This window comes from Echeneis naucrates, chromosome 3 (genome assembly GCF_900963305.1).
Source record: "Echeneis naucrates chromosome 3, fEcheNa1.1, whole genome shotgun sequence".
NCBI lineage: Eukaryota > Metazoa > Chordata > Actinopteri > Carangiformes > Echeneidae > Echeneis > Echeneis naucrates.
The window spans coordinates 5162590-5174634 of NC_042513.1; the positions used below are offsets into that span (position 1 = coordinate 5162590).

A 12045-nucleotide genomic window follows, 5' to 3' on the forward strand; every position below is an offset into this window, starting at 1 on the left:
ATCACACCTTTTGAAGTAATAACGTGCAGTTCCAAGAGACTTTTAATCCACTAATTCTGCAGCTCTCTTGTTATGTGCCCTCTCATATCCCGACCTCTTTCCATTAACCCAAGTCAGGTCAAATTCATGGACTGCTGTTGTGCTGTTTACGCCATCCTCTACACCCAACATCTATTCTCACGAAATTGAGATAAGACAAAGCCAGTTCAAAGGGACATCACAAACATAAGAATCTGTAGCCCAACTTCAAAATTTCACAAATGGTTATTGATGCTTGTGAGCACTGCTTGCACACTTGAGCCTGTACCCAAAAGCAATCTGTTCATTTATCTCTGACCTAAAATTACAAAGCTCAAATTGCAGTAACTTTGGTAAAGTCTGGGAGGTGGGAAGGGAGGCTGTTTCTGTGAAGGCAGGACCATCAGTCCGTACCCAAACAATTAAGTAATATGTATGTATATGTGTGTATGACTAACTGACCTACAGCTTCCAGTATTTCACAAAGCCTTTTCCTGACTAAAGCAGCCAGCTTTCAATATGGAATAATGTGAGACCTGTCACAGCAGTACCAGGTGCCTCTGCATTGCTGTGGGAAAGGTTTAAAAGCTACATGGACCCTCTTATTGTTTCCTGCTTTATTTACTCTACTTTGCTATGGATAAGGAAAAACAGATGAACTGAAGATGTGTGGGAGACAAAAGCAAAGACAAACAAACAAACCAAAAAAATCCTGGTACAAGGATAAAAAAAATAAATAAATCTAAAATGTAGTATCAGCACTCAGAGCATGGACTGCAGCCATCATTTTTAAAGGCTGTTTCTGTTGTATGAAGGGTACTTTGCTGTTTTATGTGAAGCGTTCATACTGTTTACCACGTCTGTCATTGGAGAAGTCTCCAGCAGATTTGTTGTGGCATGTGTTGGAGAGGGGCAATATTTCACATCACATAGTGCAGGAAGGTGGAAATACAATAAGCTGCATCTGTGCCAGCTTCTCTTGCTACAATAGAAACTGGGGCATATTGGACATTTTTGAATCCTTTCAGGCTGTGGATGTACATGAAGAGATTTGACAAATTGATCATGTGTGATAATCTAGAACAAAGTCAAATCCTTCAGGACTGCAAAATATTGGCCAATCAAGCTCTCTGTGGGGAAGCAGCTCTTTTTCCTCCTCTGCCTTCAGCTGATAGAGGTCTCAAGGAAACATACTGCGGTCCTGCTTACTTGGGAGTGAGGCTCTGATTCATGGCATTAATCCATTTCCACCCAAATATCACTGTACAGAGACTGAAGCCCAAACCAGTGCCAGTTAAAAGAAGGAACATTTTGTAGTCAGTGTTAGGTCACGCCTGCATTGCACACATTGAATAGTAAAACAGCATACTAGCTGTTACAGATGAAGCTCAAATCTCAAGAATTTTAACCAGGAGGCATGAAATAGGGAGATTAAATGAGTAGAAGCAGGTCTAGATGGAACACAGAGAAAGTTTTAAAATACTTCTACGACTAAGTTGTAGAAGTTGTATAATTCATAGTATATGGAAATCCAGCGAAATCCAGAGCAATCATATTTCGATTAGCTATCAAAATTCTGCTGTCATAATTTTGTTGAGTTTCTGTTTTAAACAGTTTTAATTTGTGTTTTAATATATTTTGTATCATTGCATTACTGATGTGGCTTCTTCCCACAACTTGATCTTAGGCAGTTTCTCTGATAAACAGAAACTTTTTGAAATGAAAAAACAAACAACCAACGTCTGATGCTGAGGTGCCATCTACATAAAAGCCAAGTCCACATGTAGTTTCTGTGGCTGCACAGAATTATTGATATCGTGTCAGAAAGTTAAATCTCAAACATCGGTCAGGATTTCTTTGAAAATAAGATGTATTATGTAGCACAACAGGATCTGTTAACCTGTTCTTGCCCGTTAAATGACATTCATGTCACATTGATGTGGGAGGGGCATAAAACTCATGCCATTCTTGATATACTAAGCATTCGACGATTAGAGCTGGCATTTCAAAGTACTAGAGGCATTATGTTACTGTTTAAAATATGCAAGTGAGGCAATCACAGCTTAAAGCCCCTTGATGGTGTACAAATCCCAGGCTCAGCAGCACTGAACGAGGATTAATGTGGAGTTCAGGAAATAGATGACAGACAAGGATTCAGATGAATCACAATCAGCTTTGCGCTGCCTTAATGAAACAGCGTTTAATTAGTGAGAATGCAGAGGTCACTCAGCATAATTCTGCTTGTCGTGGATTCTGTGGTCATCTTACACGAAACAGCTTAAATATGATCAAACACCTGCTGACTTACATTATGTTTGGAACCTGCTATGACAAATATATGCTCTCAATGAAAACAATCTACTGTTGTCATTCAAGTTCTATTCCAATTTTTTTGTAAGTGCTGGTATTTAATATCCAATATACCGAAGCTTAGTCCTCAGGGAAGCATCAGCTCAGGGAAGCATTGGAGAAACTTCATCATCACTGTTTTAGGACATAGTCAGGTTGCTTCCTTATGACTTGAACTACACTGAGAGAAATAGCTCAGATGGGCAATTATTATTAAATGAGCGCAACATTAAACATATTAATATGATTAATGAGACAGCTTTTGGTCCAAAAGTATATGTGCCTGTAAAATGCTTCATTATCATTAACTTTATGAAAGCAGCAGGGGCCACATCCAGTGACGGACAGTGCAGGCAGCTGCACCGGGATGGTGAGGAAAGAATTTAATGGATTTAAGGACATCCTTCTGTGTTATGACTATGACTGTTCAGCTTTCTCATGAACATTTAGATGGAAGTTGACTTTTTTCACCATCTTCCAGCCCTCCGCCCCCCTGCCCCCCTGCTTCATTCAGGAGGGTGACAGACAATTTCGCAGTCCATTTCTAAGCTCCAAATGCATGACCTTGCTCTGACCTCTGGATATCTTTCAGGCTACATCAGTACCAGGCAGAGAAAAAGATACACTCACCTGTCTTGCAGTGTGTATTCTGTGTTTTCGGGGGAGATCTGACCAGTCACAGGGTGCCGAAATGATGTAGTCCTCAAGTTGTGGCTGCAGAGCAGAAGGAGAGGGAGAGAAAAAACAAAGGTGGATCAAATCAATAATCATAGTCTTGTCTGATCATGTCCTCCCACAGCTGCTTCAAAGCTCCCAGTGAGGTTTTGGTCAGTTGGTAGAGTTACAGTATGGTACTGCGAGGCCAGGAAGCAAGCTCATATTCTTTTATAGAAAATGTAGGGCTCAGCACTCTCCCTTAGCCAGCTCACCAGGCTTTATTGATTTCAATTGGATGGGGCCATTCATTGCTTTAAATAGAGCATAAACGCATGTTCCTGTCACAGGAGAGAATAAGAAACAGATAAGTGGCTGGTGCTACTGGTGTTGAAGCACTTTAATACTACTCCATGTCTTTATTTCTAGTTGTTTTTGTTTATAGGGTATTTAAATATCACTAGGCAAGGAGGAGATGTATGCTCCTTTAGCATTTTAGAAGAAATAACAGAAAAATATTTAGTCCAATATCATTCCACTGATATTGTAGTGAAGCACATTCTAACTCTACCATATTCCTCTACATACTGCTTTGCATTATTATGTGATTTCTACACATTTGTCGTCCCTTACACTGACATAGCTCAACAGCCTTAAACAAATCTTTAATCTGACATGTCCAGATGGTAAACCTATTTCAAATATCCCACAAGTAACTCTTTATTTAGAAGGGTGTATTTAATGACTGTAAAACCTTAAACATTGTGCTTACTGTAGCTCTCAATTTCATTTCGGTTCTCTGACTATTAAAACAATGTGTTGTTAACGCAGAGGGCCTGTTGATTGTATGTTTATCCACAGTTGGTTACTTTCCACCTATGGCCAGTTCTGCCCTCCATTCTCCCTTCAAAATATGACACTTGCCTTGAGATGCCACTGACTTTCCATGACTAAAACTAATCTCCGGCAGTAAAGGCTGTCTGCACTCTCTTGAAACATCCAGCTTGCGAGGAGACAGATTTTTTTTTTTTTAGGTCTGAAGACAACAGAAACAGTGAAGTAGCATAATATTAGTATTTGTAATAGTTGTACTACAGTTGGGTGAAAACTACTGATTTGAAGGCCAAATTCACATGCTGCTTTCACATACACACAAGCACAAGTAAACAAAATACCGAGATAAATATGTTTACTATTTATTTTACTACTTCGAGTGTACCAACAATCAAATAAATAACGGGATGAATCCACTGAGGGACAGCTGCTAGGTTTCAGCATTATGTGTAGCTATACAAACAAAGTTATGTCTCATTGCAACACCATGCAGCAAATGGAGGGCATATGAATAGAGTAGGTAGAAAGATTTATAAGTTGACATTTCACAGGCCATAGTGGGCAGGAATGATGCTGAGCCATTCTATAAACATAAACAGAATGCCATGATCTATATACAGAACATGAAACACGTGAGCTTGTAAAAACTGGTCTTCAGGACATGTACATTCACACACATACACACTTCTGTAAATACTGCACCAGCTTCCCCTCTTGATTAGGAATTTGTTTTACTATTTCTGAACTATTTGTTACAGAATTACAGCATCCCCAGTTAGTGTACAAATATTACAGTACAGCAGGTCTCTTTGTTTCAAGAAAACTATAGCTTCCTTTAATACTTGTGACATTATCCCAGAGGGGAAAATAAACTCCTGCTGCAGATGAATTATCATATTGTAATGCCTTCTGGATCATACTGAAGAGAAACAGCGTTGTTGTCAGTGCAGTCAGATATGACTTCCAGAATTTAATGTTACAAAAATGTAAAAATGTGTTACAGCTAAATTAATTAAAGATTCAACTCAGCTTCAACTTCATACATATATATATATATATATATATATATATAGAGAGAGAGAGAGAGAGAGAGAGTAATATATGTATATGGCAATGAGGAATTACTCTAAACCTTTAAAACAGATATATACAAAATTAATCAGCTATTCAGTTCCAATCCAGTCTTCAAATTTATCATGATCCCAACAAGGTGCAAGCTTCACTGTACTGCAAAAGCAGGCAGAGAATGAACAACGTGCACTCCAGTGCAATGTGATTGGGCTGAAGAGAAGAAACCATGAAGTCAATAAGAGTTTCTGCTTCTATCAGTCCAGATAAAGAAGAGAAAGAATGTCCAGCACAAATGTTACCACAATGATAACAAGTTCAGGACTGAGTTCAGTCCCAACTGATGATATCTCTTAACGGTTAGTAGTTTACAACGACAAGGACATTCTATAAGGTGAATTTTATGGGAAGTAGGAAAAGTCAATATGGATTAACTTGTGAATAAAATGCCTTCCATGTTTTCATTTCAGTGAAAAACCTCTCATATGAAACAGCAGCACTGTAGCTTAAACAATAAGATGCTCTCTCTCTCTCTCTTCCTGCTGCAATATCGACTCTGGGAGGCTGCTATATCAAAAAACAACAACAAAAAAAAAAAACAGAGTTTCAAAAGTAAACTCGCAAAACTGAATACTCACTACTGGGAGAGATGCTGCTGTTTCTTCTTGCTGCTGCATCACACATGCAGTAGAGACAGTCTCACCTGCTGTGAGATAGTGAACTATCGTTAATCAGCTTTTAGACCCGCTGTGGCGCCACACGTCATGGAAATCCTATCTGCATTACTGCGGGCAGGTGGGAGATACAGAGAGGGTCTGTGATAGCAGCTGGCATCTGCAAAGAGCATCCACAAAGAGCAGAGTAAAGTGGAGCCAGCACCGTGAGAGCAGGAGCGTTTTATCTCTGCTTTCTCCTGCTCAAGACTGCTATTTGAGCATTTCACCCCACACTTGCTGCATCGATGGTAGATATCTAATTTCCGCCTATCGGGAGAATACCTCAGTCACTCATTAGATTCTCCTCCCTCTCTATTTTCTATTTTTTCTCTCTATACCTGTTCATTTTGCTAAATGTGACCTTCTTCAATTAAAGAATAAGTCAGCTGCTCATCAAAATGTTCTTGAGGAAAAATGCCTAAAGAGTCTTTTTAAATAAATTAATAATTGCCAGTTCCTTGGCGCTTGGGTTTGCTACTCTGCTGTGAGAATAATTATCTAAAGAAGGATGCCATACTTCAGGTGGATTTTAGTCTGTGGCTGTCACAGTGGTATGCCACTGGTATCCTCTGAGAGGCAGCATTGGAACTTAAGTTATAAAGACAGTAGGGCATGAAGTAAAAGTCATCCCCATTCTACAATACCAATTAGTTGCTCCATGTACAATTGTATCATTTATGAGACTGGGCTCACATACAATGTCACACCTGCAACATTTACATCAGCTTTTGGTAAACATCTGAAATCCTATCAGTGGATTAGTACAGGCAGGGAGTTAAAAATGCAGGAGAAACCTCTTGAACTTCCTGAGTTCCCTCCAAGGGCACCTCAGGGTTACTGGTGTGTGCTTATTGAAGCTCTAGTTTAACAGCAACATTTGCCTGTGACCTATGCTATGAAGGAATTGAAACTAATCCTTAAGAATGCCAACCATGTGAGCAGATGGTAACATAACATAAGGAAGGCCTGCGGTGAATGTTGAAAGAAAAAAAATAAACAAATAAAAAAATTGAAACTTCAAACGTTTGCCATTTCACTCCTGGCTTCTGTCACACTTAACATTTTACATTTAATTTAGAAAGAGTTTAATTCAGTAAATGAGGTCCAACCCACTGAGAATACAGCAAGAGGAGCTCTTATGGAAAGTAATTATTTTCATTTCTGTGAATGCACAAGTAGAGTCTCTTGTCTCTCACAAAGTATCCTCTCTAATGCACATCAAAGTGTCAACCAAAGATGTCAAGTGATTGCTACTGAAGTCAAGAGCTACTGCGAGCACCTCTTTGGATAGATTTGGATGAAATCAAACTTATGATGAATTAATCATGAAATTAATAGAAAATATGTTTTCTATGTTTTTCTATTGTTGCATTATCTGCATTATTACTCATAAGTCTTTAGTTATCTGTCTGTTGGACACATTCTTCATTCCTTTATTTGCAGGACAGCAGCACCAATGTTCGTTTGTTCACCTCGCAGATGCATCTCACTGGATTTTCCATCTGCCCTTCCCATAGCACTGCTCAGAGGAGTGCATTATAACCTCTGAAGCTCTGGTCAGTAAACAGTGATCACCATCAGGAGGGAGTGTTTTTATACAAGCCCCTCTTCTGGAGCACATAAGGATCATTTATTAATGTGAAAAGATGTGACCATCTATCGTTTTATCCATATCTTTAAGGATACAGTGAAGCAATTCTAACTAAAAACTAACTAACTAATCACCAGAGAACACACAACAGAAACCATTTCATTTAGCCCTGACTTAATTTCCCAGTCAAGCTATAACCAATTAATATCATCAGCTGCTTGTGTGAAGAAATCAAAGTGGGGCTGTTGACATTTACCAATTCTGAGCTTATACTTGTAATAGCATTACATGTCATTGCTATGCATGCAGAACACAGTACCCAGCCATCCTGAATATGTGATGGATTGGGACAGTACATTATGTCATGGGGGGAGCGATATCATGCACTTCCAGACACAGCCTGTGGCATCCCAAGCCTGGCAAGCAAAATTAATGAAGTCTTAATAACAGTGATTTATACAGGGTATCCCAACGCAGGCACCCATTTAGATGATAAGCACTCTGCAGCAGGATTTCCACATGTTGACTGACCTTTATCACTTTCATAGCAGAGCACTGCAGCAGCCTCACTCAGCTTCATTTTGCTGACAATTGTGAAGGAAATATCTCCCCAAAGAGTTATTGACAGATTCAACTGTCATTCAGTGAGGAAATTAAGGAAGCCAAACTGAACACATTGCACTCCTTTTTCTGTCATAGCACTCCTTCATATGATGGCCATCGTTTTTACTGTTGAAAACTGCTGATCCTCCAAGCCGAATTGACAGAGCAGCACATTGAATATAAAGACACATTGATTACAATTCTACAGGACAATTGCTATGCCTGTGCACTCGTCTAAGGCAGCATCAATGAAAAAAAACCTTGGTCAAAGCCAAGCCTTTATGGAGCTTGTAGTCATCCAGCAAAGCACTCAAGCAGAGCCGGGCACAGGCAGGCAAAGACAAACAGGACTTAGACAGGTCCAAAGCAGAGCAGAAACAGGTGCAAAGATTTTCCAGAGTCTGAGCGTCCCTCACACAGAAGGTTTGGCAGAAATTGAAAGAGTTGTTGCATTATTAGTATTCAACACACACAAACGTCTGACACAGCACAATTCATTATAGTCATAATGGTTCTTTAGAACATGCTGTTTTAAAACATAAGCAAGGCAACAGCCAATGCACTGCAGTGAATGCAAGAAGGGCCGATATTGGGCCAATAAAAAAGACTTACGACGCAATGAAGCACTAATCGTCCCAAATCATTCTGAATAAAAACTATTGCTGGTTTGTTCTGGAAACAAAAGCCTTACCCAGAGATAGGTGGTAACCATCAGTTATGTCTCATTTCATGTCTACTCAATTGTAAAATTTATTTTGTAGACTCTAAGTATTGTACACATAATACTGGCTGCGCAAAGTGCCAAAAGTCCATATAAATGTCATTCACACCAGATAGCTTCCTCTCTGTCTGGGTTGTTGTTATGAACCTGTTTTAGCCTGAAATTGTTCCAGTACCTGCCTGCAGCTAAAGAGAAAATAGCTTCACATACAGGACTGCAGGCACATCAGCACTTCTTTTGCTCTATTGGCACAATTTTAGCTGACTGATAAATATTTATAAAGGCTGATTTGGAGTAATTCATCAAAGCTATTGTGGTTTTACATTGCCTCCAACCATAACTATTAAAGGATTTCCAAAAGCACTTATCGTTGAGATCAATAGCAGCAGGGATAAGCAACAAAGAAAAAAAGTTCGGTCTTTTTGTGGAGAAGTCTCTTGGGAATAAATCAATGAAGGAATCCTGCAGCTTTGGGTCAATATTTAATACTGTAGATTTTCCCTGCACTGTATTCATTGAATAATCATCCAACCAGAATTCCTGTTTCATCTCTTCACTGTGCTCTCATGAATCATTATAATCTGAAGTGGGTGAATGTGTGAGTGTGTGTATTATCAGCCATTGTTGCACACCTATTTTCTCTCATGCTAAAGGATAGTCACAGGTTTCCAGTGCAGAGATCACTAACATTTTATTTTATTTAAACAGTTGGCATAACCCCCCAATAAGTAGACTTATTCTGAAAGGCCGAACATGTTGAGAAGATACAATAGTGGCAAATGATGATCAAAAACTCAGTTTGGTCTGATTTCTGGTCAATGTAATGCTCACATGAAAAACCAGAGAAATCAATGTTCTCTTAAGAAACCATTCTTTCTCTCGGGATCTGTTCACTCTTTTACTCTTTTGTTTTAATTACTTCCTTCTCCTCGTTCAATTGAAATAAGATTATAAAACTAAGAATACAGAAATCGCAGTCTGCCAACTGCCATTCTACTTAGAAATACTTGGAGAAAGATGACACATATCAAGTGACCCACAGAAAGTGAATTAGGAAATTTGAAGAGAACCACAAAGGCTCTACTCTGATTGGTTAACCTACCTGTTCTTGCTGAAGCTCCAGAAAGAAGCCTGACAGAAGAGATGTAAAACTGCAGAGGTGGGTTATGGTACTTTAAACCACAACAAAAATTCTTTTGGATATTAAAACTTTAAATAAATCACATCAAAAAGTCAACATATTGGATCTTAAATCAAGTCTGCCATACATATTTTCAACATTTCAATGTAACAACTGATTTGAGAGTTCTAACATTTGATCTTCCTTGGTAAATCTCATCTCAGGACACTGAAAAGCTTCAGAAGGTCAGAATTTGCGAAGCAGTTACCTCTTAAAACAGACAATCAGCAAAAACATCAAATACCTGACAGTGCAGAAGAGATGATAGACCCAGTCTGCAGAGAACGACAGAGGACGCCATTAGTGTGAAATCCAGTTCTTACTAGCACATGGATCTTATCAGTGGAGTTCATCTACTGATAAGAATTTAGTAAAAAAACGGCACCTTCAAATCAGATCTTACTCTGACCGACAGTCTATACGACCATCAATACATCAATACGCACAGCTAAGATTGATCCTGATCCCTTTAAAACACACACACAAACAGAGAAAACACAAGCCTTGGGAAATCCCAGGTTAATGAAAAGTAACATGGTGACCTCTGACCTCTGGTCTCTAGAGGTTACATTAGTGCTATACATAGCATTCAATTGCTGTATGTCGGGGGGAATGCAGATAAGTGACACAGACTATAGACAGTAATTTGACCATGAAAGATGAAGCGCAGATCGGTCATCACAGCACACATGGCTGCAGAACGAAAACAATATGTCAGCACTCGGCAGGGCAAGAGCAACATCTCTGTGTCCTCTGATAATGTCCGCACTGGATCTGTTAGGCTTCAGTACTGCTTTACACTGTGACAGGGAAACACCTCAGTAAAACCAGGCATTTCAGTGTGTGGCTTTTCAAAAGCAGTCTGAACAAAACGTTTGGAAACTATTTAGAGAAAAGTAGGTGGGAGTGAGCAGGTTTTAAAAGTCAAGGGACCATGTTATCAGCATGCACGAGCTGTGTAACACATCCTGTAATTTTCCACTTATGTTAGAAGATTTTAGATTTTCTATTTCTGCTGCCTTCATGTTACTATATGTATTGCATTGTAGAATCCAAAAGTATTTAATTTAGTAGGAGAGAACCTGACAAAAATTAAACATCGACAGCAATTTAGAGCTAGAAATTTGAATTGTATAGTCACTCTGCAATGGTGCTTCATTAGAATGAATGCCATCAAATGCATGTAATTATGTTGCATCTCAACCCAATGTTATATTTTCTCCCGTCTTTCCCAAAGTGAAACTGCTCTTCTATTACTGACATGAGGGGATGATGGGTAGGACTAGATCACTCTGGTCTATCCTCTACTTAGAGCATTTCCAGGATGTAATTGGGATTTCATATGATGCAGTAATCTTCTTCACACAGTCAGAATGGCCAATGGGTTATTCTAATGAGATGGAACTGAGAATTTGAATGCTACACGTTCTATAATATGATAATCACACAACACTAATATCAAGTACCATCTAAAACTGGTAAACAACATTTGATGTTTTACAACCTGAGGCTGATAATTTTTGCCAAACTAGGGCATTTGCTTGCATGTTACATACCTTATCTCACCAGACATAAAGACATAAAGTTCAACTTACACTACAATGCCAAAGCTAGCATTTTTGTGTTGTCTTTTGTAACTACAACAACAAAAAAAACTAAAACAAAACAAAATTGCCTTTACTGTAATAGCAGGACAGCAAAATCTTAGAGCCATTTCAAATACTGTTAATGAATCTCTTCCACTGGCAAAACTGTCACCAATATCCAAAGACAGTCCTTTGAAAAACTTTTTTTTTTTTTAAAAAAACATCAATGACCCTTGGCAATGACTACGGGCCATTGGTATGCTCTGAAAATCTAGGAACTAAACTTTTATCACAACTCCAGAAAAGTGACTTAAATAATATTTCATTAGAATTTGACCGACTTACCCTTGAATACCCCTTAGGAAACTCCACCCATGTGTAGGCTTAACTATCAAAAGAATTACTGCACTGTCAGCTGAATAAAAATTGGGAGAATTAAAGGGCCAGAAGTTCTGCAAAATAACAATGAAAGAATCAGACAAGATACAGAGACACCAGGCCCCCAACTCCCTCTACTCAAACTCAGTGGGTGCAAGCTCGAATCTGGGTGATTTATAAACCAAAACAAAGCAGATAATATCATGGCAATGAGTCATTCTGGATTCAGTCTGATCCAGCTGAAAGATTCATTTTCTCCCATGTATGATACACTCAGTACACACCTCATATTTCCATCTGACTTCTCCAAAAGCACAGATCATAGCATTCAGGAGTAGCACAACCAC

General features: G+C 38.9%; 1 protein-coding gene across 1 annotated transcript in view; it reads right to left on the bottom strand.

Moving 5' to 3' along the window:
- Nucleotides 1-12045, bottom strand: part of plekha7b (pleckstrin homology domain containing, family A member 7b) — a 56276-nt gene that overhangs the window by 26956 nt on the left and 17275 nt on the right. Inside the window, exon 4 of the mRNA XM_029498051.1 lies at nucleotides 2998-3081. Within this exon, the coding sequence (XP_029353911.1) occupies nucleotides 2998-3081 (84 nt within the window). The remainder of the gene's footprint in view (nucleotides 1-2997; nucleotides 3082-12045) is intronic.